The 27,153-nt window shown below is 39.2% G+C and overlaps 1 protein-coding gene across 3 annotated transcripts; it reads right to left on the reverse strand.

Annotated features, from left to right (window-relative positions):
• Window positions 1–2,677: 2,677 nt before the first annotated feature.
• Window positions 2,678–26,913, reverse strand: DNAJB4 (DnaJ heat shock protein family (Hsp40) member B4). Of its 3 annotated transcripts, none has more exons than XM_062497085.1 (4): window positions 26,898–26,913; window positions 10,505–10,790; window positions 7,619–8,193; window positions 2,678–6,071 (listed from the first exon to the last, which is right to left on the reverse strand). In XM_062497085.1, the coding sequence occupies exons 2-4, from the start codon at window positions 10,713–10,715 to the stop codon at window positions 5,838–5,840; spliced, it is 1,020 nt and encodes a 339-aa protein (XP_062353069.1). In that variant the 5' UTR covers window positions 10,716–10,790; window positions 26,898–26,913; the 3' UTR covers window positions 2,678–5,837. The 3 variants fall into 3 exon arrangements, with proteins under 3 accessions (XP_062353069.1, XP_062353067.1, XP_062353068.1); XM_062497083.1 differs by lacking the exon at window positions 26,898–26,913 and adding an exon at window positions 26,730–26,820; XM_062497084.1 differs by lacking the exon at window positions 26,898–26,913 and having other exon boundaries at window positions 10,505–10,976.
• Window positions 26,914–27,153: the final 240 nt, after the last annotated feature.

Below are 27,153 nucleotides of genomic sequence, written 5' to 3' on the forward strand. Positions count from 1 at the left end.
AAATGTGTTTCTGTGTTTCATATGGAGGAGGATGGAGAAAAAAGTTGAAGTTGGTACAACAATGCTGATCCTACCTACAACTTGGAACAATAGCATCAGCTTTTAACTATGGAAAGAAAAAATAATGAGGCAAATGGAGCTGATAATTAAACTGAAGAGTTAAACAGTATGGAGCTTATATATGTCATCATTAGTTACATGATGTAACAAGTGAAATGAAACCTGTATTGTGACATTTAAATCATTGGAAGATGACACTGCACACGTGCCTAATTATTTTCAAAACACAAACCTAGAAAAGCACCTACATGAAATTGCCATAGCAGTCCTGAGCTTTGGAAGGAAGGGTAAAGAAGCATTTGACACTCAGTTTCATCTCTGTTACTGATTACCATGGACTTTCTTTTTCCTGATCTACAAGTACCATTTATTAATATTGCTTGGACCATAGACTAGCAGTTTCAATTATTTACATTTGATCAGCATAACACAATGCTGACTGGGTGATTTGTAGAGTTGTAAATGAGTCACTTTGCTGAGAATCTCAATGGAAAGAACGCTGTAATGGACAGCAGACACTTTTTCTCCAACTACAACCAATCCTGTTTTCAAACTCTCTTGAATGTGCACCCTCTAAGGAAGTACCTGCCAACGCTAATTAATGCACAGTAAAACTACATCAGTCAATCCCAATGAAGCTGCAGCAACTCAGGATACTAAGGATCCAAAAATTACTTCAAATTACTTTTTTGAAGTGAGTTAACAACTTAAAACGGTAATTAGCCTTGGTTTTAGAAAGAAAAATAAACCATGTCCTTTAAAAGAAAAAAGGAAAAATGGATTTGATCCTGTTACCCTGAGTATATTGCACACTACAGGCTATCCCATTCTTCAGTTTCTCACATGTAATACTTGGGATGCAAGAAATGTGGTGTGCACAGCCCTAAAGTTTGTAGAGAACGTATGTGGAACAAAGGCACGTTGTTTCACTGCAGGTGGGATATCTATCCTTATTCAGGGAAATGCTGTATGGTATTTCAGGTGCTGGTTGCTTGGCACTAGGGGGTTTTTAAACGTGGGGCAGCAGGGCTGTGAACATGGCAGTTTGTCCTTGATAAAGCAACCAGGCATGACTAACGAGATTGTTGTACAGCTCCTCCCTAGGGTAAGCCAGTGATTCCAGGGCAACAAGCACAGGGCACTTACACCTTCTACACCCAAGTGGATCAACAACAGGTCTCTATTTTCACTATTTAAATAGCAGAGCAATTAACTGGAGAAGCCTCAAGGGAACAAATCATGCCATGCAACAGTCTATTGCTGAGCAATCTGACAAATGAAGAGTTAAGACTCTGCACCTCATGAGATTAGTGCTGCCATTAGCTGAGCCTGGGTGCTGAACAGTAAGTGGCTGTATGACAAATTCCCTGGTTCTATAGGATATGTTCAGTAAGCAATACAGTAAGAACTACTCGTGTCAGCTGCAACACAGGACTAGCATTTACTGCCTGGAAAAGTTAAATTGTCTCTTTAATTATAATATTATGTTCATGGCCCGTATTTTTTTAGGTCTAGCATGTGAATTCATGTACTCAGAATCTTACCCTAAGTTATAGCAAATTTCACTGTTTAAGGAAAATCTATTTGACCCCCAAAAGGTCTGTTTCTGGTTAGACTAGCATGTAAGATGCACGTACTAGAAAAGAATGGAGTGCATTTGTTCAACACACCACAAACAGGCTTCAGGAAGCTTTCAGCACAGCTACTACAAAAACGGCTGAGTGAAAGAATGGAATGCTAGAATGTCATGCTCCTCATGACAGCAGAAAGCTGTGGAGCAAGCAGAGTATCCTGCACAGCTAGAAGGAGAAAGGGCTGTAATGTAGCTTGTCCTACTCTTCCAACAGCTTGAGGTTATCCTAAGGCTTGATGCTGGCGAGATTAAAAAAAAAAGGATCTTTAGAAGCAGAAAGTTTTGGATTCATTCCAAAGCAACTGAATTTTATTTTCTGTGGCACCTAAGCAACCTTCAAGAGATCAAAAACCCATCCCAATTTCAGGAATGACCATTTTATTTTCATGTGTTTCAGCAGTTACAAATATAGTAGTTGACTATTTGCTTCTTTCTCCCAAGTAGCTTTATTAAATAATCAAGTGGGTTTTAAAACATAGCTTTTAAGCACATTTTTGATTAGAAAAATATTTTTTGTGAATCCTGGATTAGATAGATATTAATACTTCCTCTCATATTTTGAAGTTAAGTCTACATGCTGGTTTCTGAAACATATACTTCATTACCTCTCCGTAAGAAAAGAAATACAAGCATTTATTTCATACCAGTTCTATAAGTTTTATATTTTGAGCATGAAAACAGTTGGAAAAGTTTAGTTTGCTATACACATATAATATATATGTACACCTCTAAATACACAAGATACTGCCATTTCTCAATTTAACACTACTCCTCTTACCTGAAGATGGTTACAAAATAATAGTCCTAGCTGCTGTAACTTTTTTTTTTTTAACAAGTTGGATATGGTTACAAGATCCTGGATTACAAAATGTTTCATTCCATTTGCTTTTAAACTGACAAATAGGTATTTTAGGTTGATATGCTTGAAAGTCGTGTAGCTTGTAGCATTTACCATCATAACAAAATATAAGAGAAAGTTAAAAATCAACTTTACACTTTTTACTTAAAAACCACATAAGAAATGCAATACGGAACATACTGAAATGGAAATTTTTTTCAGCAAACAATATATAGTATTAACAATATTGCAGAAGCACTAAGCAGCAATTTTTTTTCTCTTTGTAATACTGCTCCAGCAATTGTTTACTTCCCATAGATTTAGGACTACAACTAACTGATACTGCATGAAGAGATCTGCAGTTAAAAGCTGACTTGAACAATACCCCATAAATTCTATTTTTAAGTAAAAGAAATGGGATTCTTCTTACACTAATTAAAAAACTATTTTAAATTAAATCCCAACTCCCATATGATTTCCTGCAGAGTCACATATATAACACTGCTATTTCTTAGGCTACCCAATAGAGCAGGTAACCTCTAAATTTCCACAGGCAAAAGACTGAAAACAAATCTTGAAATATTTTCTTATGAAAAACAACAACAAAAAAATTCCAAACCCCAAACCCTTTGTAAGTGTTGTTAAAGCACTGTATTATGGTTTTAAACTCAAGTAATAAAGCATGCCCACAAGGCATTTCTTTCACCAATACCATGCTGCAAACAAGGGAACCAGCCCTATTACTGTATTATAAAACTAGACTATTACAGAGGGCTCTCCATCTCTCCCTGCACCTTTTAACTTCAAAAACAACTAACTCATATTTGAATTTTAAGAAAGTAACTCAATTCAAGCATATGAAAGTTTCTGGGCAACCCCTATCCCACACTAACTCTTAAGCAAACCTTGCTTTAGGTAGGACCTAGCTCTTCCTTCTTCTTCATGGGAGTAAAGTTCGACCTTTGAAAACTAAGAATATTTGAGATCAGCATGATCTTTAAATAGCTGCCCTAGCCAAATGTTTTTACAGGGTTCTTTGTGCATCTTTCCACGCTGCAAGAGACCTGCTCCCTAGGGAGTTGTCACATGAGCCCCACCATCTTTGGGCTAAGCCTCATCTACAGAACATGGCCCATGGCAAAAAATGCTAAGTTCACAAAATCATTTTTCTTACAAAAAACCTCTTAGCATCATGTAGCTCAACACCCCTGCTCACACATAGTCAGCTGGAGCAGCCTGGTCTGCACAATGTCCAGTCAGGCTATGAGTCAGGGATAGCAACTCCTGAAACTCTTTAGGAAACCTGTTCCAGTGTTTGACTATCCTTTCAGTAAAAAGCTGTTTCCTCGTGTTCAGATGGAACCCCTAACTAACTTGTGCCCATTTAGTCCTGTCACTGAAAGCTACTGAGAAGAGCCTGGCTGCTCCATCTTAATTCCCTCCTGCCAGGTGCCAGGATGTCCCCCAGATCTTTTCTTTCCCACACCAGCAAGTTCCAGCTCTCTCAGCCTCTCATACATGGTCCTGCGCTAGAGCTGCTCCACTAAGTTTACATCCTTCAAGTACCAAGGAGTCCAGTACTCCAGATGGATCCTCATCAGTGCTGAGAATAACAAGGAAGGATCATCTCCCCTTACCTGCTAGTAAAACTTTGGCCTCTGTTGCCACAGGGCTGCACTGCCAGCTCACAGTCAAGTTTATTGACAGTTTGCTGGTTACTCCTCAATGGATCAAGACCTTGCATTCCCCCTTACTAAACTTTGTGAATATCCTCTGTCCAGTTCTTCAGCCTGCTGAGGCCCCTATGAAAGGCAGTACATCAGCTGGTGGCACCAGCTACTCCTCCCAGTTTGTATGATTTGTAAACTCCATCCCATAATTCAGGTCATTAATGATGCTGACTAGTACTGGCCCCAGTACTGAGCCACTGTTAGCTTGCCTCCAACTGGACTTTGTGCCACTGATTAAATCCCCTACGTCCCCTCATTCAGCCAGCTTTTGATCTACCTCACTTCCCACTTATCTAACCTGTACTTCATCAGGCTGCCTACTGATGTAAAAGGTAAACAACACACTGCTCTCCCAACATCCCCAAAGCTCACTGTAGATGGCAGTAAGATTGGTCAATCAAGATTTCCCTGCTGTACTTTTATGCTGACTACCCCAACCACCTTTTAGAAATGCTTCCCAGGAGCATTCTGTCACATTACCAAGGGCTTAGATGAAGCTGATTAGCCTGTAGATTCCCAAATCTTCCTTTTCGGTTTTCTTGAAGAGTGGTACTTTCTCTTTTCCAGCCTACTGGAACATCTCTCAAACTCCCTGGCCATTCAAAGATAAACACAAGTGGCCCTGCAACAGCATTAGCCAGCTCCCTCAACACCTGGGTGCAATCTGCCAGGCTCACAGCCTTCAGGTGAAGTGCACCCTAATCCAATCCTCCACTGCCAAGGTTCCAGATTTCTCTCTAGTCTCAGGGGCCTGGAATTCCTGCATGCTTGTTTCACTGGCAGTGACTGATGCAAAGGCAGCACGGAGTTCCTCAGCCTTCTCCAGGTCATTGGTCACCAGCTTCCCTGCCCCATTTGACAGCAGGCTCACCCTTTGCTGTTTGGGCCCTTGAAGAATCTCTTCTTATTGTTCTACCTGAAGGCTGAGAAACTATCCCACACCAAATAGCTACTGTGGCTTCTCAGGGCACATGCCCTTTGCCACACTCACAGTGCAGTCCTGGCACTTCCAGAGGCAATCAAGAGAAGGCTTTCATTTCACAGGGGGGCTCTGTTCAGGAGTCCAAGCTGATTTTTCTGGCCTATGCTTTGTGCAGTGGAAGGCAACATACTGATATGATCTCTCATGTTTTGCTCTTAAAAATATTTATACCTTTGTGTATTTCTATTACGATCTCGTATTTCTGTATAAATGTGTAATATTATACACAGAGTGAAGATATTAGAAATAATGTACTTGGAGGCTCAAGTACTGTATCAGAAATATGCACTTTGTAAAAAATTACTGTAATTATATTAAGCAAAATAATGACTAGACTTCGCTGATTAGAAAGATGTAAAACAAAATGAGTGGTTTCCTCTGTAATTTTTACTGCAGAATTCATCTGTATGACTTCTACTTAAACCCTTTTCTTCTCATGCAGCATTACAGTATTTTCCCCCCACCCATCCCACAAAACAAAAAAAACGAAGATTCCACTAGATGTTACAGATTGCACTTTTAAAGCACAGACTCGCCAGTCTTCTGCATTTCCAGTGTCCTATTTTAATCTGTTGACATACACAGTCTTCCATTTTATGAAACTGGAAGATTTCGCCTAAGTACTTCTTTTGATGCTGGAGAAATGTTATCTGGGAAAATTACTTCAAACTCTATAATTAAGTCTCCACGCTGGTCAGGATTTTTGGGAAATGGCAAACCATATCCTATAATTCTTCTTCTCATCCCAGGCTTTACCACTTCATTGACTGTCATGGGTATGGTTCTTCCTTCTATCGTTGGTACATTGAAAGAGCTGCCACACAAAGCCTAAAGAAAAATTGTAATAGCAGAAAAAAATAATTAGGTACAAAAAAGTTCTGACCATAAATGAATTTGGGTTATTTAAAAGTGACTAGAAGGCTGAATAGCATTTCTCCTGTGCACTACTGAGATTTCAAAATTTAAATACAGTGTTCCTCTCTTTTTAAGAGAAAACTTCAATTTTTCATTGAATATCACTGAATTTATGAATGTTACACAATAGCTACTAGACGGCAATTGAGCTTTTATGTCCTTCAAAGACTTCATCAAACAAAATGAAAGCTGAGCAAAGTGAGCTCCTCACTCATACTTCTCAACAGAACTTAAGTCTTCATTGGAAATTTAGAATCCCATTTCACTTTTTGTTTGATTACATTGCACAGGACCTTTTTTTCTAATACATTAACACCCTGTTTTATATCAAATGTCAGAACAACATTTAAGTGTCTATAAGCAGAGGCATATTAAAATTCACAGCTGTCTTATGTGAATATTTCTGGTGCCTAAAGAAATCTAAACAATAATTTTGTTGCACCAAAATCAGAACGTTACAGACCTTCTGCTTTATCCAACAGATTTTCTTTAATAGGATCTCTGAGAATAAGATTTTGATTCCTGCAACTTCACCTGATTCAGCACACTTAGTCTACACTGCTAATGTCCAATTTACATAACAATGCAATGAGTCTAAATAGGCTTTTATCTGTGAAGGAACTGTATTACCCACATTAACATTAAATACTGTCTTTTCTGCCTCCCTCACTACTTTAGGTGCTTTGCCTCATTTCACATTTATTGTAGAATCATTTACTTTATACAAAGCATCTAATGAAAGCAAGAGTTGATTTCTCCACCTGATACTAATTAAGAAGAAAAAATACACACACTCAGCTACATCTTTTAAATAATTATTATGTTGAGGCTTCAGTCTCTTAAGAACCCCGGGAAGTTGTCTTTCTGACTTTTCCTTCAGAAAGCCAATATAGTGACTTGGAATTGAATTTTAAAAAGCTATACCGTTTTTGTTGTTACATACAGCTCCTCTTATGCCCGTCCAAAATTATTTATCCTCACAAAATCAATCACTGTGTAGTTTGAAATCACACTGCAGTAATTTATTAGCTAAAAAGGGAGACTTTGGTGGCAATGAAAGTACTTAACATTTCTAGCTTGTCCTACAGAACTAGCAGCCATATCACAGCAGCAAGGAGCATACTATATAGGATCTATTTCTTAGTTTGCATTTGTCACTTCAGCCTAATACATCATTAGCTAGAAGGGTTACGTATGAAGATTTAAGCCACTTCAACCTTTATTCTTAACCTTCTCCTCTGCTGCTTCTATAGTAAACAGCTTGAAATAATATTCCATTTTTATCAAAACAGCTATTGCTTCCACTGTGACTGTGCTCTTCAGCCACATATGAAAGTGAAACTATTTAAAAAAAACCACCCAACCTCCAAATCCTCAAATTTCACAGCTACCACACAGCTTTAGCCATTGCATCATATTGCAGTAACATCGAACACTTAAACAGTTCTTCCACAACTTACCTCCCTTAAGCTGATCTTAACAGGATAGACAATATTTGATCCATCTCTCTTGAAATGAGAGTGAGGTTTATCTTTAATGATAAAAACAATATCAGCTGGAATTGTGTTGGGCGTTTCATCGCCTTCTTTCGGAAAAGTGATCTTGGTGCCTTCTTTCCATCCTCTTTTTATCTCAATAGTAAGAATTTTGTCCTCTGTTCGGACACTTCTGCCATCTGGGTTAAGCCTTTTACGTGAAATCCTCATTCTTTTTGTGCAGCCATGATAGATCTCTTCCAGTGACACTTTAAGTTCATGGATTACTGGGGGATCTTGTTTACGACGTAATTGGCTGCCAACTGTATTCCTTTCCCTTGGAAAACCATTCATACTAAAACTAGTGAAGGATCCAAATGGATCACCATCCACCTCCATGTCTTCAGTGTCTCTGCCACCTGGCATCCTCCTCCCAAAGAAGATCTCAAAAGGATTTGTGCCACCAAAGAAAGCTGCAAATGTAGCATGTGGATCGCCATGGAAGGAGTACCGGAAGGTACCACCCTGGCCATCCGATCCTCCAGCTCCTCCTTTAAGACCTAAAGAAGAAAAATAAGCAAAGTTAAAAACAAATTGGGTATTAACATAAGCCTTCCTGCTGTACAGTGTAATGGTATCAGGACTGATGGGTCAAAAAGATATTTGCAGTAGAAAGGTCTACTTTTCAAGGAGGATTCACCATGAGAAGATGAGGTACTAAGTAGCAATTCAATACCTTGAACAGCAACAAAGTTTCCGAAGCTCTAGAACTACTTACTTCAGAAGAACAAGTATTCTGACAGTGCCAATTTTATTTCACATGATTAAAAACAGCTACTGTAATGAATTGGCATCTTAAGAGCAGAAGACAAGTCTGCTTGATTTGATCGCTTCTTGTTCTGCAAAGTGTTTTGGGAATTGCATCCTTCTACAAGGTCACTTCTGTGGAAAATTACTATCATATGCAACGTATTCCATAGCCTCTATAGCTCAGCTGAAACTCAGTGTTAATTAGTTTTACCCATTTTCCTGCAATTTGTTGAGTAAAAGCTAACATGCCAACAGTCAAGTATACATACACTTCCTTAATATTCAATTTAGAATCCCAGAATTATTACAGCTTGTGTTCCTATGATATAAAACAGGTGCAAATCCTGGGAACTCTCTTCAATGCAGCCACAAATAGAAGCATCTTGGAACTTACTAAGATCTATTTAGGTACAAAAACCTTGTATATACTATCACTGTACAAAAAAAATCAGAAGGTTCTCAATAGCTTTGTTTATCTTTCACATGGAGAGATCTAAATGTCATTTCTTTTTGTAAAGAATTCTCACTGAAAATTGTCTTGTACTTCCTGTGTTCCCATTCCAAACCAAGCTAAAAATCAATTTTTTTTCAATGCCTCTTTCCCAACAGGTGATCAAGTATTTCCTTGTCAGGGTACTTTCTCAAACCACTGGAAGACTGAAAGTCTTCTGAAGAGACTTCTGTCTCCAGCCTTACAATGCTTGTTTTTTTAACGTTTTTTTTCCCAGTCTTAGACCATCTCAAAACAGCTACAGCTGCTATCATACTTTCATAACCCCAGAAAATGAAGGCTTACATTATGAGGGAGGCATTCTATAAATTTGAAAGAGCAGTTTGTTGGGTTTCTTTTTTTTTTTTTTTAGCTCAGTGTTCTCATGCATAAACTTCATGCTGGGTACCGACTAAGACATCAGGATGCTTTCCCCATTTCAACACCAGACTGGAGCAAGAGTAAACTATAATGCATCCTTCTGCAACACTACTGCTAGTGCCAAACATGCAGATCAGGGGATTCAATCTGTGACAGCAGAAGGACACCTCCTGGAATAGCTACCCAGAAGTTGCTGAAAGTACATCCAGTCCCTGGCTGTAAAACACTGAAGTTTCCTCCTTCTTACAGACCCCAGCTCTCTGCATTTCCCTTACAACAACTAATTACACTCTTAGAAAAGCTTAAGAGAGTAACTGAGGCATCAGGAGGTATTCCCACATTCAACATTCTAAAAGAAATCATACTTTATGTCTTTGCTCAAAATACCAAATGTTGATATTTAAGTGTCCTCCTTTATAATTGTAAAAACCATGGCCCCAAGCAAATAGCAATGTGAAGGCCTACTTGTCACAATGGAAGTAGTTGTTTTAAATGGAATTCCTGATACCACACATGTTTATGAGAAGGGATGTTAATGACTTCCACTGTTGCTCAATCAAAAGACTGAATGTCATGTTGGTAAAAAAATGTAAAAAAAAAAAATAAAAAAAAAATAAAAAACATCCCCTCCAGACAACCATTTTAGGATAAATGTGACATTTCTCAGGGCTCATTCTCTTGGCATGTTATCACTGTTTACAATTAAAGCTTAAAAATTGCTCTGGTATTTCATGACATCAGCCAAATTCTTTCCTCTCCAGGCACGAAGCCAAGGACAACTACAGGCTGGACACCTGGGCTTCTGCTCAGGACTGCTTTGCCTAGATCAAGCAGATTGCCCTTAAGCAAAAATTGAAGAAAAGAATACATGCCTTTTGAACTGCATCTCAGAAACTGCTCTAGTAAAGGAAGGCAGCACTAAGAGATCACAGAAGAATATTCATGGCTGATAGAAACTTCTGTTCAGTAACTTTTTGCCTGACAGATATTTGGGATTTGTAAAAAACCCCATTAAATTAAAAAATTAAAACTTTACCAGCATTAACGCCCAGCAATGCTTTTTATACTTAAAATCTTATAAGCCAAAAAAATACACAGTCTAAAGAGGAGCTCATACCATGTCTTCATATGTTTATTTTGCTTAGTTCAACGCAACGAAAGCGACCAAAGTATAACAGAGATGTACGTACCTTCCTCCCCAAACTGATCATAAATGTCTCTCTTTTTGGGATCACTCAGCACTTCATAAGCTTCTGCAACCTCTTTGAATTTTTCTTCTGCATGAGGAGATTTGTTCTTATCTGGATGCCATTTCAGTGCTTGTTTTCTGTAAGCCTTTTTGATATCCTCGTCAGAAGCCCCTTTTTCAATTCCCAGGATAGAATAGTAATCTTTCCCCATCCTGACTGTTGGAGGAATTCAGATTTTCCTTGCAGTAAAGAAAGCAGCGACCAGTGTCTCAGCAAGGCGGAGACGCTAGAGAAGGAAAAATAAAAACCGAACTTCGAATCGAAACAAACAGAACTGCTACAAAACAACAAACCCTACAATACGTTAAAGAAAGCCCGGGCAGCCTCCGGGTGTTTCATTCCGCGCCCGGTATCCCGTTTATAAGCGATGACACAGGGGCACGGTCCGGCCCTCCCACCCAAGGCCGCGTCCGCGCTCTTTCTAGAACGCCGAGCCGCGTGACGTCACTTCCCGCCGCCCCGCCTCCGCTCCCGCGCCTGCGCAGAGCGCGCTCGGCAGGGCGCAGCCCGGCAGCGCCGTGTAAAGGTTACAGCCGGCGACAACAGCCACAGCCGGGCACGGCCCGCTCCGCTCCGAACGCCATCCGCCCCAAGAGACATGCGGAACCCATCCGCACTAATTATAGCGTGGTACTTCACTGTTTCTGTACAGACAGCGCTACAGAACTCTTCTCCAAATACACCGACGTGGAGCTGGGTCTTTCCCAGCAAAGGCTATCAAGAATTTTACATCCAAATCGACGACAAAGCTTCAGAAAGCAAAATTTCGTTTCTTTAAAAATAAAATTAAGCCACCCTCAACTACAGTCGATCATGTACTATTAAGCAGTAAGAATAAATATCAGCAAAAAAATACCACTTTGTTTACCGCAACTCAAGTCACTGAATTAGAGCAGATCAAAATTTAAATCCTGTCTCAGCCATCTCCTATGGAATAGGAAATACCAAGATTGGTATACTGCCATACTTGTATAAAAAACAAATAGCTTTCATCTGATGAGATGCTAGTAACAAAAACACTTGGTTCTTACACGTTTGTTTTAAATTATAGAAAACAAATTCTACTACTGAAGTATTTCTCATGCTCCACAGAGAAAATGCTATGAAGTTTTAGCTTGCAAGATTTCTTTTGTACCTCTGTTAATAGCTACAGGTCAAGAAATTAGCTGCGTGTATCAGTAGGGCAATGAACTACATGACAGATTAACACAACTGAAAAATTACTCCTCTCTGGAACCAAGCAGTAAAAATCACTTTTGGTCATATCTAAACGTTGTCTATATGAAGACATTTCTGGCTGAATTATGAAGGTACTATTATGGAGGTAATTAACCTCAGCTGCCTTCCTTCTAACAATAAGATCCACTAATCCTCTGACTCAGGGAGCATTATATTCAAAGCCGTTTTCTGGAACCTGCTCAAATTTACAAGAGACGGCTTAGAAGGGACAGAAATTGGTTTCTCAACCAGAAAGTACTAGAAAAAGACTTGGGACTTTACTTTCACTTTCTTAACTTGCGTCATCCTCCTAATCCTCACGCTATTCTCTTCACACGTCCGAAATAGAATTTACTAGACTCCTTCCAGTGTATATAGGATTCATCCAATTATTTATCTGGAGCTTTTTACATTCTCCTTAGAATACGTGCAAAAAAGGTAAAGAGAGATTAAAGTCAAAATTTCACCAGAGTATTTTAGAAAGCAAGAACTTTTAGCATATATGTAGTTATGATTTCAAATGTAAAAGAGGCCAAAAGGTATTGAAAGAAGGAATTGGCTCCTCTTGCCACCAAATCTCTCAGGACTCACTTGCATTTTTGGCACAGTGAGAGTCACAGGGTTATAGAATCAATTACCTTTACAGCTGAAGGAAGAAATTGTCCCTGACCTCCACCTGGAATAAAGCTAGTCTTTTATTAAATTGCCCTTTTCTTTTTCCCTTTATTTTAAACGTGCTCTTTAAATTAAAATTAGCATTTCAGATAAATTCTTTGAAACCCACATTCTAAATTCAACATTTTCTCTGCTATGAATACTGTATTAAGCAGTTATTATTGTCTCTTTTTAAGTATCACAGAAATACTCAAGCAGTGCAATCAACAAGGCTTAGTGGTAGAGTCTCTGTGCACACATCCCTCCCATTTTGTAACAACACAGTCATTAATTTTAAGGGTTTCACTGAAAGCCACAATAATCAGGATTTCTCCTTAAACAAAAAGTTTCTTCACCTTAATTCTTAAAACTTAAGAGAACAAATTCTGATACCAACGAAGTTACACTGTGACTTTTTGCCCAGTATCACAGTGACTAAGTGCTCAGGCATCCTCTCCCTCCCTACAGAGGGGGACATGCCTATTCTGGCCCAAGTGCTGAGTTATACCATAATGATCTAAGTTATTCCCAAAAAATTAAACTACTTAAGATTCTGAGTGGGATGTACAGGAATGACTGTATCACTTCTACTTCCTGCCTTATATGAGATCTTCATGTCAGAATGAATTTATACTCTGGAATCTTCTATTTTTTAAGAGTCAATTCCTGAAAGCATGTCCCTTCTCCACATTGAGACCCTCCTTTCATCATACAATCAGAGATCTTTGAAAATACACCTAGGCTACAGCTCCTCACATGCTTATTGAGCTCTTTTAACAGTCTGTGACAGACAGACATACTCTCTTAAAATCACTGAAAACTTTCAGTATTATTATTAAAAAAACTAGTGTGCGTAAGATTTAATAACTATAATAATTTGGGTACATTAATCATACCAGCACGTCTTCAGACAGTGAAATCCATCTGCTAAGTGTGGTAAGCTTTTATTTCTTCCAATTTTGTCATATTAGAGCTGCTAGATTTCTAGAACTCCAGATATCTGATATTTGTAGCTCTTTGCTGCTCTTTTTCTGTTATTTTATCCCATATTCATCTCTAGAATTATTATCTAAAGAAAAACAGGAAAATCCATCATATACTGTCTTCAAGGACTTCTGGCCCTGGAGTCCCTTCAAATAAGCACAGATAAACAGAAAACAGAACAGCCTTAAAAAATCACAAGTATTTCGTTTTGCTAAATGCAAGTATGCACAAGTATTTAGTTAGTCCTTTCTTTCCTGTTACCATATATATCTAGAAAAACACTCTTCTAGACTAAAGATTTTACTTCCCATATGCTTTTCTTTCTAAAATGAATAACTGTCCCCTAAAAATCCAGATATGGTCATTTACCTACATAAAGGAGTGACATAGGAAATCCTTTATGGGATTATTTTGTTCTTCTGTAAACAGTCTGCTTGTAAGAGAAACAATTTTGTTTTTTCACTTTCTCCAAGGAAAATCCTTCTGAACCTGTGGAAAACCTATGTGGGTTGCTAAAACTCTGCAGAAGAAACACCCTTTTGAGACATTTCTTCCTAAATTTGTCTCAAACCAAGGCAACAAGTTTCTACATTTCTACCTTGAAGTCTTCCCCTTTTTTAGTAGAACCTGGAAACATCACAGGGCTTTCTGTCAGTGCGCCCATTTCCCAGAACCCCTGCATTTCAGTCACCTCCCATTTCAGAGACTGACACTTGGTGTCCAAGTCCCCCAGGTGCCTGCAGTGTTTGCACACCTGCTCACACTCACTTGTGCCTGCAGCACACTGGGATGTGAGCTCACCTTCTCCCTGGACTCTCACCTTCAGCGTGAAGGAAGGGTGGTGCTGGGATTTCATCAGGTTTGCTTAGGCAGCACACAGCCCGAGAGATCCTACATAGCCATGGCTGCCCTAGCTGAGACAAACCAGCAATATTGAGTCCTGCAACTCAAGCCTTCTACAAGTCACTAAACTAAACAGCTACAAAATGAGTAAGGCCATAATCCAAGACTTGATTAAGTATTGTCCTGAAAGAAAGCTAAGGAAATTCTCAGACAAACAAACCCAGTAACGTACTTGGCCAGGAAGCCGCCTCAAAAACGTAACAGATAAAACCCCCTCACCATCACTAAACTTTCTTCCTCACTCTACCACATTAATTCTCCAACTGCTATATCGTATTACGACTCAATTAATCATCTATATCATCAATTCTTTGTTTATACAGTCTTCAAGTACAACAGCTACATTCCATTTCAGTACACAGAAAAATTTACCATCATTCCAGTATCAAGTGGTATCTGTGAAGCTCTTGGTTACAGACAACCCTGTAAAACAATTTTCCACAAACTAGGCAGTCTCAGATGTATCCTTTCTGTTCTCATAAGCTAATTCAGGGCAATGTCATGGTACTCCTATTCTGCACTGAGAAAGTTAACAGCCTGTATTCATCCAGTGCTTTTTTACATTACTGGTTTTTGTTACAGTATAAATTTTAAAAAAGGGAATTTCAGTTCAAGCTTTTTAATGTTGACGGGGGAGGGGGGAATGGTACATCCTCAAACATAGCAGATTACTAAAATGCCAAATAGACTTAAAAATTTTATTGTCAGGAAAACTAAATAAAATTTTGAAAACATACAAAATTTGCCTAATATAAGCAATCTCTTACCTAGAGCATTTTCTATGTTCTTTGATCAAAACCTATGACATGCACTTTTAATATTAGATGTCCTTTTTTCATCTAAAAATGTGTATGAAATACATACTAGGAAGCTGAAAATTGTTCCTTTAACAGCTCCACTTTGGAGGCAGAGTCTGATGACTGCATTCCACATAAGTTAGTATTTCAGTAAAAGAATTGCTGCTTTAAAACGACTTTTTCATTATTCTCTCAGAACAACCACAGCTGAACTCACATACCTATGGCCAAGAGCTGTACATCTTGTTTGGCAGAAAATGGGGGCAGGGTCATACCGCTTCCAGGTTTCTGAACAGCTGTACTGACAACGTCAGCTTTGAATCAGTTGCTTTTGTTAAATTATGCCTTGGGTTTTAGCTTTTATATTTTTCAGATTCTCTGGTGCTTAGTGTGTAACTCTGAAACCTCATGTTAGGTGCTCGCAAGTTCTTTTCACGGGGTAGTTAGAAAAAACAATCCCTTCCTAGCTAGAGAATCAAGGACACCCAGTACCCAAAAAGCATAAAAAGTGTTACCCAAAAATGCATAAACAAGGTTACCCAAAAAACATAAACAATGTTACCCAAAAAGCATAAACAATGGTGAGGGAAAGGGGACATGCCAGGGGGCTGAGGCTTCATAGCCTGGGGCTGTGGTTGGTTGGATAATTGACCCCAATATGTGGATGAACCAAAATTTATAAAAGTGTAAATAAAAACTGGTGACCGGGATCCACCTTGGATTTGATTTGGGTGTAGCCCCAGCTAGGCTCTTGCACTTCTCAAGGTGTATCCTTTCAATAAATACCTATTTTATTCCTTTTGCTTTGTCTAGTCTCTGTTCCAGGTCAGCCTTTCCAGGCATCAGTTCTATCACCTTCACAATCACAACTGAGAGAAATTATGGAAACATTCCTAATAACAACATGCTGAACTCAAATTGTAGATTAATCATAAATTAGCACCAGTATGTTATTTTAAGGAAAAGCTTCTAGGCAAAACAGTGTCAATATTCCCTGAGGTTGAATTAAAATGCTCATTATTTCCTTCAAATTAAACAATTTCTTCTGTACTTCTCACTCACTAAACCACAAAAACAAAACTGAGAAAGACAGGACTGTATCACAGAACAAATTAAAGAGCAAACAAAACCACAAAGACAAATTCCAGACAGATCACAACTATAAATACACATGTGCACATAAATGTCAAGGCACAGGAGCCAAATCCCTCCCCAGGAAAAGCTTTCACAATTAAGTAGCATAATATTTGCAAAACCACATTAATGAATGGAATAAATTTATACTCAACTACAATGGCTTGAAGAAAGCACACCCATACACAATAAAAAAAAAAATTCCTGTATCATGATCCATTGTTTTCCCAGAAAAAAAAACTTGACAATTCTCCTCCCCACCATCTTAAACTGCTGCCTGAGCTATGTTTGTACTTTATATACACTTTATACTGTGAATAAGACCTGATACATGCAAGCCCCATTCATGAATTCTATTATTAAACAGAGTTTCACCACAGAACTATTCAGTAGCTGGTATCATACACAGGAATAAATTTTGGAGTTTACAACAGAAGCAACAATTAGCTTATTTTAAAAAATATATCTAGGAGAAAATGCCAAGTGAAACCTGCAGAGCATAACAGTTCGTTCTAATTGATGGCCCTAAAAGAAAAGCTCCATTTTGTCATGCACTTCATACCCCAGTAAGAACCAAATTTATCAAATTTTTATTTGAGTTCTCTGTGGAAACTGCTACTGTGACAGAAGTAAAAACTTAACTGTACGTATTAATTCTGGGGATGAATTTACATCTAAATGAATAATCACAAAAGCAAAGTGAAATGTCACATAAATACTAGTTTAATTGTAAAATAAGTTGCACCAGTCCTAGCATTAACAAAAACGTTTTCGATTTTTCACTGGCAGTATGTCTTTTTAAACAGTGCCTAAAATATTACTGGAACATACATGAAATGCCATGTATTCTGTCAACAGGCCAAAGGATGTATTTTTAAGGTTTTTGAAGTTTTTTGTGGAAAAGCTTACTTTAAATTTTCATTCCAGAACTTACATGAATTAGCTCTAGTGTAAAAACCTCAAACCAGAGATACACTGCTACCAACTTGAATCTCCAAAATGGATTTTTAAGCATGTGATTCACAGTCTTCAATTTTATTTGGAAAAAGACTACATGACAAGATGTTAGCAATTTTTTAAATTAAGTTTCAATTTTCTTATTTTTTTTGCAACAATAGACCAAAAGTTATAAATGAAATGTACAACTGAAAAGGTACATCATACTTTAAAACTTCCTGTAGTTTATTATATGCTAAGTTATGGATTGGGTTCTTCTCTCCAGGAAATTAATATTTCCATTACACACTGATCAGAACATAGCAAGCTTACATCTCATACCTGATTCCTGTCCACTAAGTTACAATCTCTACTATAGCCGAAAAACAAAAATACTCTTGGAATAATCTTCCACATTTTAACTTCTCACCACTAAGAGGGAATGAACTATCTGATAGTAGGCAGAGTTCTTGAGATTCAGCAGTGATGTCCTGATGAAAACACAACTAACTCCCTCTTGGGAGTGCGATTAACTACTTTAGCCAAGTACCCAATTGCACTTAGAAACTCGAAAGGAAACATCCAAAGTATGGCCACACAAAGAAACACATAGCTGACTTCCCTCTTCTAAAAGAATACACATTCCACAGGTGCTTTTCAATTCCTTACTTAGATCCTGTGTCCATTTCCATTCCTACCCCTGCTTCTTCTGTTTCTGTAAAGGCATTCTTACTTAATTTGAGCAGGTCAGAAAAAATGCCAATCAAAACATTTGCAAAACATTTAACAGGTTCTCTCACATTACTGACTGTACCTGTTTAACACACTACTAAACTTCGAGTAGTTAAGAATGTTGACACACATACTTTTGTAAATATCTGTATTGAAAAGTGCAGTGTCTTGGTAAGGAGAAGTATCTCCTGTTATTACCAAAAAAAACCCCCGCATTCACAAGGAAGCTAAAGTTCTCTTTCCTCCAAGAAAATGTTTGATTTTAACAAGTTCGGTGCAATTCACTACTCTAAGTTAGCAATCTGGGGCAAAGAAAGCAGAAAAATGTCATAGCCCGAACTTCTTTTTCAGTTTTACATATAAAAAGCCCGGATTTTTGCTCTAACTACCTGTGGCTCTGATGGTTATCACTCAGAAGTTTATCCAAGCCCCAAGGAATTCTGTCCTGAAATAGCCAATATGCAAATGAAGAGTTAGACTTAATCACATTTATCACACTCTAGTAGTCAGGTTTCTGACTCACACCAATGTCACCAATTCTCCTGTTGGTTATGAAACAAGTAAAGATATTTAATATGATGAACAGCTTAATGCATTGTGTATGTTCTGTTTCTCCCCAAGACTAGCTGCTTCAAATTTGACTGTAACAAGTCTTATAGTCCTTCTGTTAACTGTTTTAAGCAAACACACTGCTAGAATCCAAGTCTTTCAGATTCTCAAGTGCCAGCACATTCGAACCCTGAACGTTACCAATACAACCACAAAGGACTAATGTACTGGAAGTACACATACTTTATATATAGCCACGGGCTTCTGTAGTACACTCTTTTCTCAACATGAAGTCTACGTATGCCTCTTAAAATAGACGTTGTTTATAAAAGGTTTAAAAAGTACAAGTTAATTCAGGTCAGTGTCAAAAAGAATACAAGATTGTTTAGTAGCCAGGGGAAAAAAAAAAGCCAATTAAGTATTAGGAAATAGGACACAAAAAGCCCAGGAAACATTACTATCATGTGAACACTACAGTACCAAGAGTATATCTACACTGTAACAACTCAAGCTATTCTGCTGGCTTCAGCTCCCCCAAAAGCTGTGTATTATTTAAAATAAAAAAATGTTCAGAGAACCATAACAGATAATAAAAAATGCCAGTATTTCCACATAAGAAACAACTGAGGAGGACTGAATTCTTCAGTCTTCAAAAACCACAGAAGTCACAAAGGTTTGCAAGGTCAACAAATGATGAAGAAAAGAGGAAATTAATTGTCTATGGTCTGTGCCCAGAGTGTAATCAGAAGTAGCCAATTTAAATAATAAAATGAAGTTCTAGAAGTGATAGCATTCACTGCCAAAGAACTCTGGAGACTCAATAATGGTGTCAGAGGGACACTGACAAAATACTATGTAAGAGATGCACTGCAAGTTTCCTAACAAAGAAACCAGAGAAGGAATGTCAGACAACTAAAAAGTACAGAAAAATATGTGTTGACCTCTACTTGTTTGTCCTGCAGATGTGTTTACTATACAAATCTTGGAAAATAATCAATGAATATTAAGTATACCTGTATTATTTTCCAGCTAAGTGAAAGAGAGGTGGTGTTTACAATAAATACACTTTTTTAAAGCCGGCATTTAGTTACACTTGTGAGGATGTTTCCAGTACTCCTTTACAGTAAAAAGTGAGATTTGACATTCAGTCAACAGATTCAGCTGCACTCCAGCAGCACAGAAAGGGCAGAAATCTCTCTAAAAATACAAGGACAGAACTGCCAGCTCATTCTGCAGTTCAGCATTCCCCACCTCACAGCCCAGGGCCAGCTGGCACAAACCAAAGTAACATTTGCTCTGGGCTGGCTGAGACTGGACACAAAGCCAGGCAGCTCAGACCCTGAGAACTGTGACTGGCTCCCGACCAGATCTTCCACCAATGAATCCGGGTGTAGGAGAACTTCTGTGACCTAATACTAGTGCTATGTACTGATTAACAGGAAAAGGACAATGGAAAACTCAGCACAAGTTTCCACAATAAGCCTTGCTGACTTTCCTTTAAAAAACTGGAATTGAAGAAGGTGTTTTATTTCAATGTCCTACATAAAGTCAGTTATCACAATTCTGACCCTCAGGAACATTAGGATGGGCAGTATGTTTCATTTAACATCTACATCGATGGCTGTAGTATAGTACAGCTCCTCTTTTAGCCTCTCATCTGTAGAAAAAGGAGGGTATCTACTATCTGTAACAATTTACTGCTGTTTACCTTAACCACAGTAGCAATTCCTTCATCCATTCCAAAGTAAATCACCGAACAATAGAAGTAATAACCTGCTGTCTTAGCAAAGATGGAGCAATAAAGAATCAGGGCACCTGTAGAATAAAGATATTCCTCACAGATTAGCTCTTGCAAAAAAAATCTCTGTGATGCTGGCACAGACAACTCAGATGTGACCTGATCTGAACCTGAAGTTCTCAGCCATCATTAGGTATTTGGATGTATTCTATTAAAAAAAAAAAAAGAAAAACAAAACAAAAAAGAAAAGAAAAAAAAATCACCAAACAAATTTAAAAAAAAAAATTTAAAAAAACCCCCACACTGCTGCTCCAACACAGTGCCAATTTGGAACATTCATTAATGGAACATAACACATATAGAAATATTTTCCTAACGATGAATATACTCAACAGGTTTACACAGAAGGCTGACAAACTCATCTAGAATTTTATCACTACTTCAGTCATGTTGCATAACTAAGGAACAGAGAGAAGTCATGTCTGCAAATGTCTGCAAGTTATTTTTTTTCTTCTTCTTGCAAAAGCATCAGATTTTTTTCTGACATAATTAAAAAGCTGTCAGTGAGAAACAACTGAATAAACATGACAGTGACCATCGTTATAGGACACACACAAGAGGAAAGGGTGAAGGATAGGCAGAAGGTACTTGCACAATCCCTATGCATACTCTGCTTGTGTTTTCTTGGGGTTTTTTTCCCCCTTTAGGAATGACAGAAGTTACTAGTTTCCAGCAGAAAATAAACTATTTTTTCAGCCTTGATGAAGAGATGAACTACAAGCACAATAAATCCAGTTGAAAAGTGACTCAGCTACATGGTATTGTTTTAATTGCTGTTACACTCATGCAAGATCAAGGTTATTAATGCACTACCAAATAAGGACCAGCCCGCATTTTTGCTGTGGACATGTGATCCCACTGTTCTTACATAAGCAAAAGGAGGTGGTCACACGAGATGCTTTTTCCAGAGTGTGCTCATTAAAATCCCACCCAGCTGCTCTGATTCATGCAGTTTTACATCCAAGGCTGAAAACACACACACTGAACTGTGGTACAAAGACAGGAATTTAAAAAGGAGATGTCAGCACAATGCTGTTAAACATGAAAGGAGAACAGATATCAATAAGAATGCACTTCACCTACAGGAGACAGAAAGACAAGCAGCCCTAGTTACATTTACTACAATCTGTTGTAATAGAAGTCAAAATAGCTGCTCACTAGTCTTTGCAATGTTTCAGCCCCATAGATAAGTTATGTTTCATCAGCCTAGAAAAGTTTCAAGATAAAAAGCAGGAGGAGTTTAATAGAGGTACCTTGCAGCTACTATCCTAATTAATTCCTCTAGAATAAATAGTGCATAGCTAGCTAAGAAGTAAAGAAGGTACAATATGGAAAGATAAACGACTCAGCAGAAAAATATCTAGGTGCTCTCAAGTGATAGCAAATTTCAGTATCCTACTAAAAAACTACTGGAATTCTACAGTTCAACAAAAATAATGCAAAAGTGACATGTTTTCTCTTACATTTTCCCTGCCCCTTCTAAAAAATTCAGTACAAAAAGCAGTGATGAATCAGAGTACAACTGCAAATAAATAGTCATGGAAATGATAGTTTTATGAAAATATTACACAGAACCAGTTTACTCGCAGGGCATAATTTTAACACATGACAACCTGTAATAAGGAAGTAAAGGACCTCATTTCTATATTCTCTGCAGAAAATATCATTCCATACTGAACACAGGTATATTTCTTTTTTATTTCTTTAAGCTTAACTTACAAAATCTCCTGTTATTCGGCACTTTACATCAAGTCAAATTATAACATCCACTGATCTTTTGAGTGGTATTTGAGATTAGGCCTGTAACATTCATACTTTTCTCAGCCTATGTAGCATTGCTATTGATTTATTAAAGAAAAACATCCTGATACATTCATGAACTTGACTGCAAACATTTATTTTTCACAAAATATGCATGTGCTCCTTACAAAAAAAGTTAAAGAGGATTTTCAGGTTAGATTATGCTTGTTATAATGATGGTTTTACAGACTGGAGGAATTTGACATTTAAAGCTTTTAAACCATCTCTTCCATTTTTCTTTCCTCAGACTCAGAAAATATTTACCTTTCTATATTTGGGGGATTTTTTTAATTTGCTCTACAATACATACACAATTTGCTTAAAAATTAGATAGGCTCTGAGTCACAAATTAAGAAATACAATTGTTAGCTTAATTAAAAGTATCACAAAGAATACTATACTATTAGAGATCAGGCCTGGTTAATAGGGAAGTACACCAATCCCTTTAGAGCAATCAAGCTTTTCCCACTTCAAGACGAGAATTCTGAACATTAATTATAACTTAAATAAAGTATTTACTTCCTAATTAACAAGACTTGAATGCACATTCTTCAGCACATTGCTGACAAAGGGATATATTAAGACATTTTCATCCTCTACAGCTACTGCTGTATTAATCATTTGTTCTCCTTTCAGTCTCTCAGTTCCATCTCAGCCTCTCTTAATCCCCATTCACATGCAACCTCCACACCTAGCTCCACTGCCCAATTTATTTCAAGCAAGGCCTTTCACTGTTCTCTCCCATTAGTAAAGAATTTTGCAGATACTAAAAGCAAATTCTCTGCCTCTCAAAGCTTTTCCTCCCGTGACATGGCCACAAAAACACCCAACTCCCTGAACAAGTCAGCGGCTGAGCACTGATGGCACGATCATGCTGACTAATATTATCCAGCTGCCTTTGATCCAGTCTCTTTGCACGCTGCAGCTGTTTCTAAGAACTGAGTGTTCTCTGACTTCTCCTCCTGTATCTGACATGCTCAATGCAACGGTGGCTTAATGCAATTTGACAGCCTCAAAGGTAAGGTAATCAAAATGTTAAATCAAATACATATCAAGCGAGATTCACAAGAATAAAACATGCAAGGGAAGAACACTAAAGATTCTACATTTATACAGCTTCTCTGTAAAGTTTTAATGCACTAAAACTTTTTTCTTAGAAAGACAGCATGACTAAATGTGAGCCAAAACCACCAGATATTACCTTCTTTTTTTTTCAAACTCACTATGCAAAAGTTATCCAAATACTATACACATTGTGGATCTGAAAACTCTAATTACTACTTCAGTACACACACTGTAAATATGAAAACTCATTGACAGTTTTGTTTGGATAGAGCACATGCTCCATCTTCTCTCAGCAGTTATTAAAGGGAGCTTTCTACTGATAACGTTGCAGATCCTGGACACACTTTGCCAGAGCAGGAGTAGCAGCTGATAGGATCTGAATCAATTGATCACATATCCCAAAGTGACAAAAATTACCAGACACCAACTGCAGATTTCAGCACAGCCAGCAGAAAGCACGGCAGGTGCATGCACAGCTATCACAGTGGTTTTATCCTTCTCTCACAGAGAACAAAAGCACTCCTCCTGCATGGGTGTTCATGTACTGAGGCAAAGCTAAACCAGACCAGCTCTGGTCTGGTCAGCACAGAGCAAAGTTGAAGTGAATTGTAAAAGAGAAAAAAACCCCCAATAAACACAGAACTCAGTACATGCACGCACTGAAGTGGCTTTGGTTGTGCAGAGGATTTGCATCAATTCCACACTTCCACAACTCACACAAATAAAAGGGTTTCTGACTTGTCAGATATTGACACTAGCTAGTTCTCAGTAAATACACCTAGTAGAATATTTCAGCCTGATGATTACTGCAAAAAAATAACCATTATGGCCTGAAAACCATGGGAGATGTCATAATCTAGTAAATTCAGTTAAGGGAGACATCTTCCTCCAATCTCTACCATATTCTTCTATTTCTTATATTGCCAACTATCTATTTATTAGGATTCTGAAAGGTATGAGGTGCATTTCTCTACTTTCATCCTTCTTTACTAAGAATGAGCTACTGTATGAAGAAAGCCTCACTTTACACAACAAAACCAAAGTTTTCATGCTCTAACAGCCCAGCACAACTACTTACATCAAGCACATTTAATTTCCTAGAAGGCAGACTTGACTGAGAAAGCAGGCAATGCAGGTTAACTTTCTGCAAGTGAGAAAGCAGGACATCCTGGTGCATGCTGCTGTGACATGCCAGCAAAGCACTTGAATGAATACTGCAGTTAGCACTGTTCTGGGGTTAGATCCCCACCCCACATCATTAAGAAGATTAAACAGAAACAATTAATCCCGTGGGGATAATTTCCTTAACAGAATAAAGGAAAATGAAAATAAGAGTGCTTAAGAGATGTGGTTTTCTAGTAGATAGGTTTAAGTGCCATTATGGGAAATACAGATAGAAGCAAGTGTTAATAACAGTCATTAGATCAATTTAGGAACAGTGAAAGTAAAGGCAAAATATTTATATATAGTGTACAATACTGTGAGATCTTTCTCCTCTTACTTGCTAAACCTCACATTCTGACTGTAAAGCCTACAGTGACTTGAAGATCTGTGAGGACTGAGGAATAGCTGATATACTAAATATCACTCTCAGCTTCCAAATAAAGCATCACCTCAAAGAGTACTAAGAAGGTGATTTTAAAAACCCTAAAAATTCACCTGTCATCAGCTGTTTATGAATTCAACTAGAACACTTATACCTTACCAGACAACTGTGATTTTATTAACCCAAGGCATTATGACTGCTTAAAAATCATCAACATTACATGGCTACTGGCTTGTCTCACAGAACTTAGCAAAGAAACACCAGCACATTTTGTAACTGTAAAACGCAAAGCACACACTGATGCTCCCCTTCATCCAATAAGGGGAGAGCCATAAAACACATAGCCAGTGGCCAGGAGTGGTTTCAATGCATCAGTCGACTACTATTGCTCAACCAAAATTATACAAGTAAATACCTGCCACACACAGTCAAAATATTAGTAGCTAAGAGCATGAATAAATATTGTTTAGCAATAGCAGCACAGAGTTAAGCATAATAATTAAATTCCCACTCTCCAAGCTTAATTTTATGTTTTTCCCCATCCCCCCCAGCTAACACAGCTACATTAATGGAAAGTATAAACTAATTCTTATGTAGAGGTTTTTTCAGCAGAAGTATCACAGCAGCAAGTTTCACCTAGCTGTAGTAATACACTGTCATCTAGAAACACGTAAGAATTTTTATCTTTGTGGAACATATTACTCTTATAACCTTTCTTAACTACACTACCTCAATAGCATTATAGGAGTTAAAAATCCAGCATTTTTTTAGCTTCCTTTAGTGAAGTTACCTGCACTGGAGAATGCAGGATAATCTGGGCTCAGCAACGCTGACTTACAGTCTTATTAAAATTATTCCAATTACAGTCGCCTCAAGGCAGCATGGAACTACAAGGCAGCACTGAAGGACCGGGAATGGAAAACACTGAGATATTTTCTAATGCAAACCTAAGAGTCCCCTGCACACAGCCCCAAACCAGGCCAAGACCAAAACAACAGTTTCTCAAATAAAAGCACTGACAACAAAGAAATACACGCACTTAAGGCCGAAAGAGACTTTCCCTGCTTCAGTTTAAAACCGTGTATGTTAAAAAAAAAATGCGACATTTACGTAAACCAGGAGAGCATAAAGAAGGAACAGTTCAATGGATTTAAATATTCTTTAAAAGCTGTGAAGCATCTGCTCAGAATAGTACAGAACGCCGTAATACAGCAGCTCCCCTCCAGTATTAGCCAGTCTCTACTGCTGATTCCTAAGTAGATGTTCTACGACCTTATCCTGATGTGAAGCCTTTACAACATCGTCATCCGTACTCAGCATGACAGTTCATCCCCACCAGGTCACAGGACCTTTAGAGGGCCCAGATTAAAGCATTACAGACTCCAGTTTTTCATTAAAGCTTGTACTTGCGCAGCCAAGAAAAAAAAATTCCCCCAACCGTAAAAATCGTACGTTAGCCATTAACATTTTCAGCTAGAAAATAAACAACCACGGACAACTACAGGACGAAGCAAGCGAAGCTCCGCAAAAGAAGAGAACCGGTCCCGTTCTTGCGAGGTGTGGAACGATCCAAAAAATCCGTTCGAAACGAGCGGCCGAGCCCGCGGGATTGCAGCGGGCAGAGGGCCGCGAGCAGCGGCGGGACGGGACGGGACGGCAGCCGGCCTTGCCCCTCGGCCCAACGGCTCCGGCGCTCCGCCGGCTCGGCACCTGCCGCCCCTCGGCCGAGCCGCCCCTCGCCCCTCCCGCTGCCGGCCGGGCTGCCCCGCCGGGCGCCGAGCCGGCTCTGCAGGAAACGGCGCTCGCATTATTGTTTGCGACAACGCCCGGCGGCCGCGCACCGCGGGAGCCTCTCCCCAGGGCACCTTCGCGCTCAGGCGGGAAGAAAGCCCAGGCTCCCTCCCCCGGAGCTCAGGGCAGCGACGCTGCCACCACCACCGCCCGCTCGGGCACCAGCCGGGCAGGCAGAGAACCCCCAAAGCGCAGCGAGGCGCGGGAAAGCGGCGCTTCCGCACCCCCGGGCCCATTCCGCGCGCCTCCCGCACTCACCGAGCGTCGTCGCTGCCTCAGCCCCCGGCTCAACCGCGCTCCCGGCAGCCCCCGCAGCGCAGCCACCGCTCCCACGCGCGCACCCGAGAGGCCAAACCAAATGACGCGAGAACCGCGCGCTACCTCCCCCCCCCCGCACACCGCCCTCCTTCTCCCCACGTGACTCACCCGGCCCTATCAGCAACATCTCCAAGCTCCCGCACCTCCCGTGGAAACATCGCGATCTCACCGCCCCCCTGCAGGGGGGCCCCTGAGGCCCCGGGGGACCGGCTGGGCGGGGCCAGAGAAACGCCGCGAGGCTTCCCCGCCGTTCTCCGGCGTTCTCCGGCGCCCGCCATGAAATCCCGCCCGAGATCTCGCGAGGTTTCGGCGCGCTCCCCCCCCGAGCACGATGCCGCGCAAGAATGTGAAAGGCGCGCGCCCG

The sequence above is a fragment of the Cinclus cinclus genome, chromosome 8, assembly GCF_963662255.1.
Source record: "Cinclus cinclus chromosome 8, bCinCin1.1, whole genome shotgun sequence".
In the NCBI taxonomy this organism is placed as follows: Eukaryota; Metazoa; Chordata; class Aves; order Passeriformes; family Cinclidae; genus Cinclus; species Cinclus cinclus.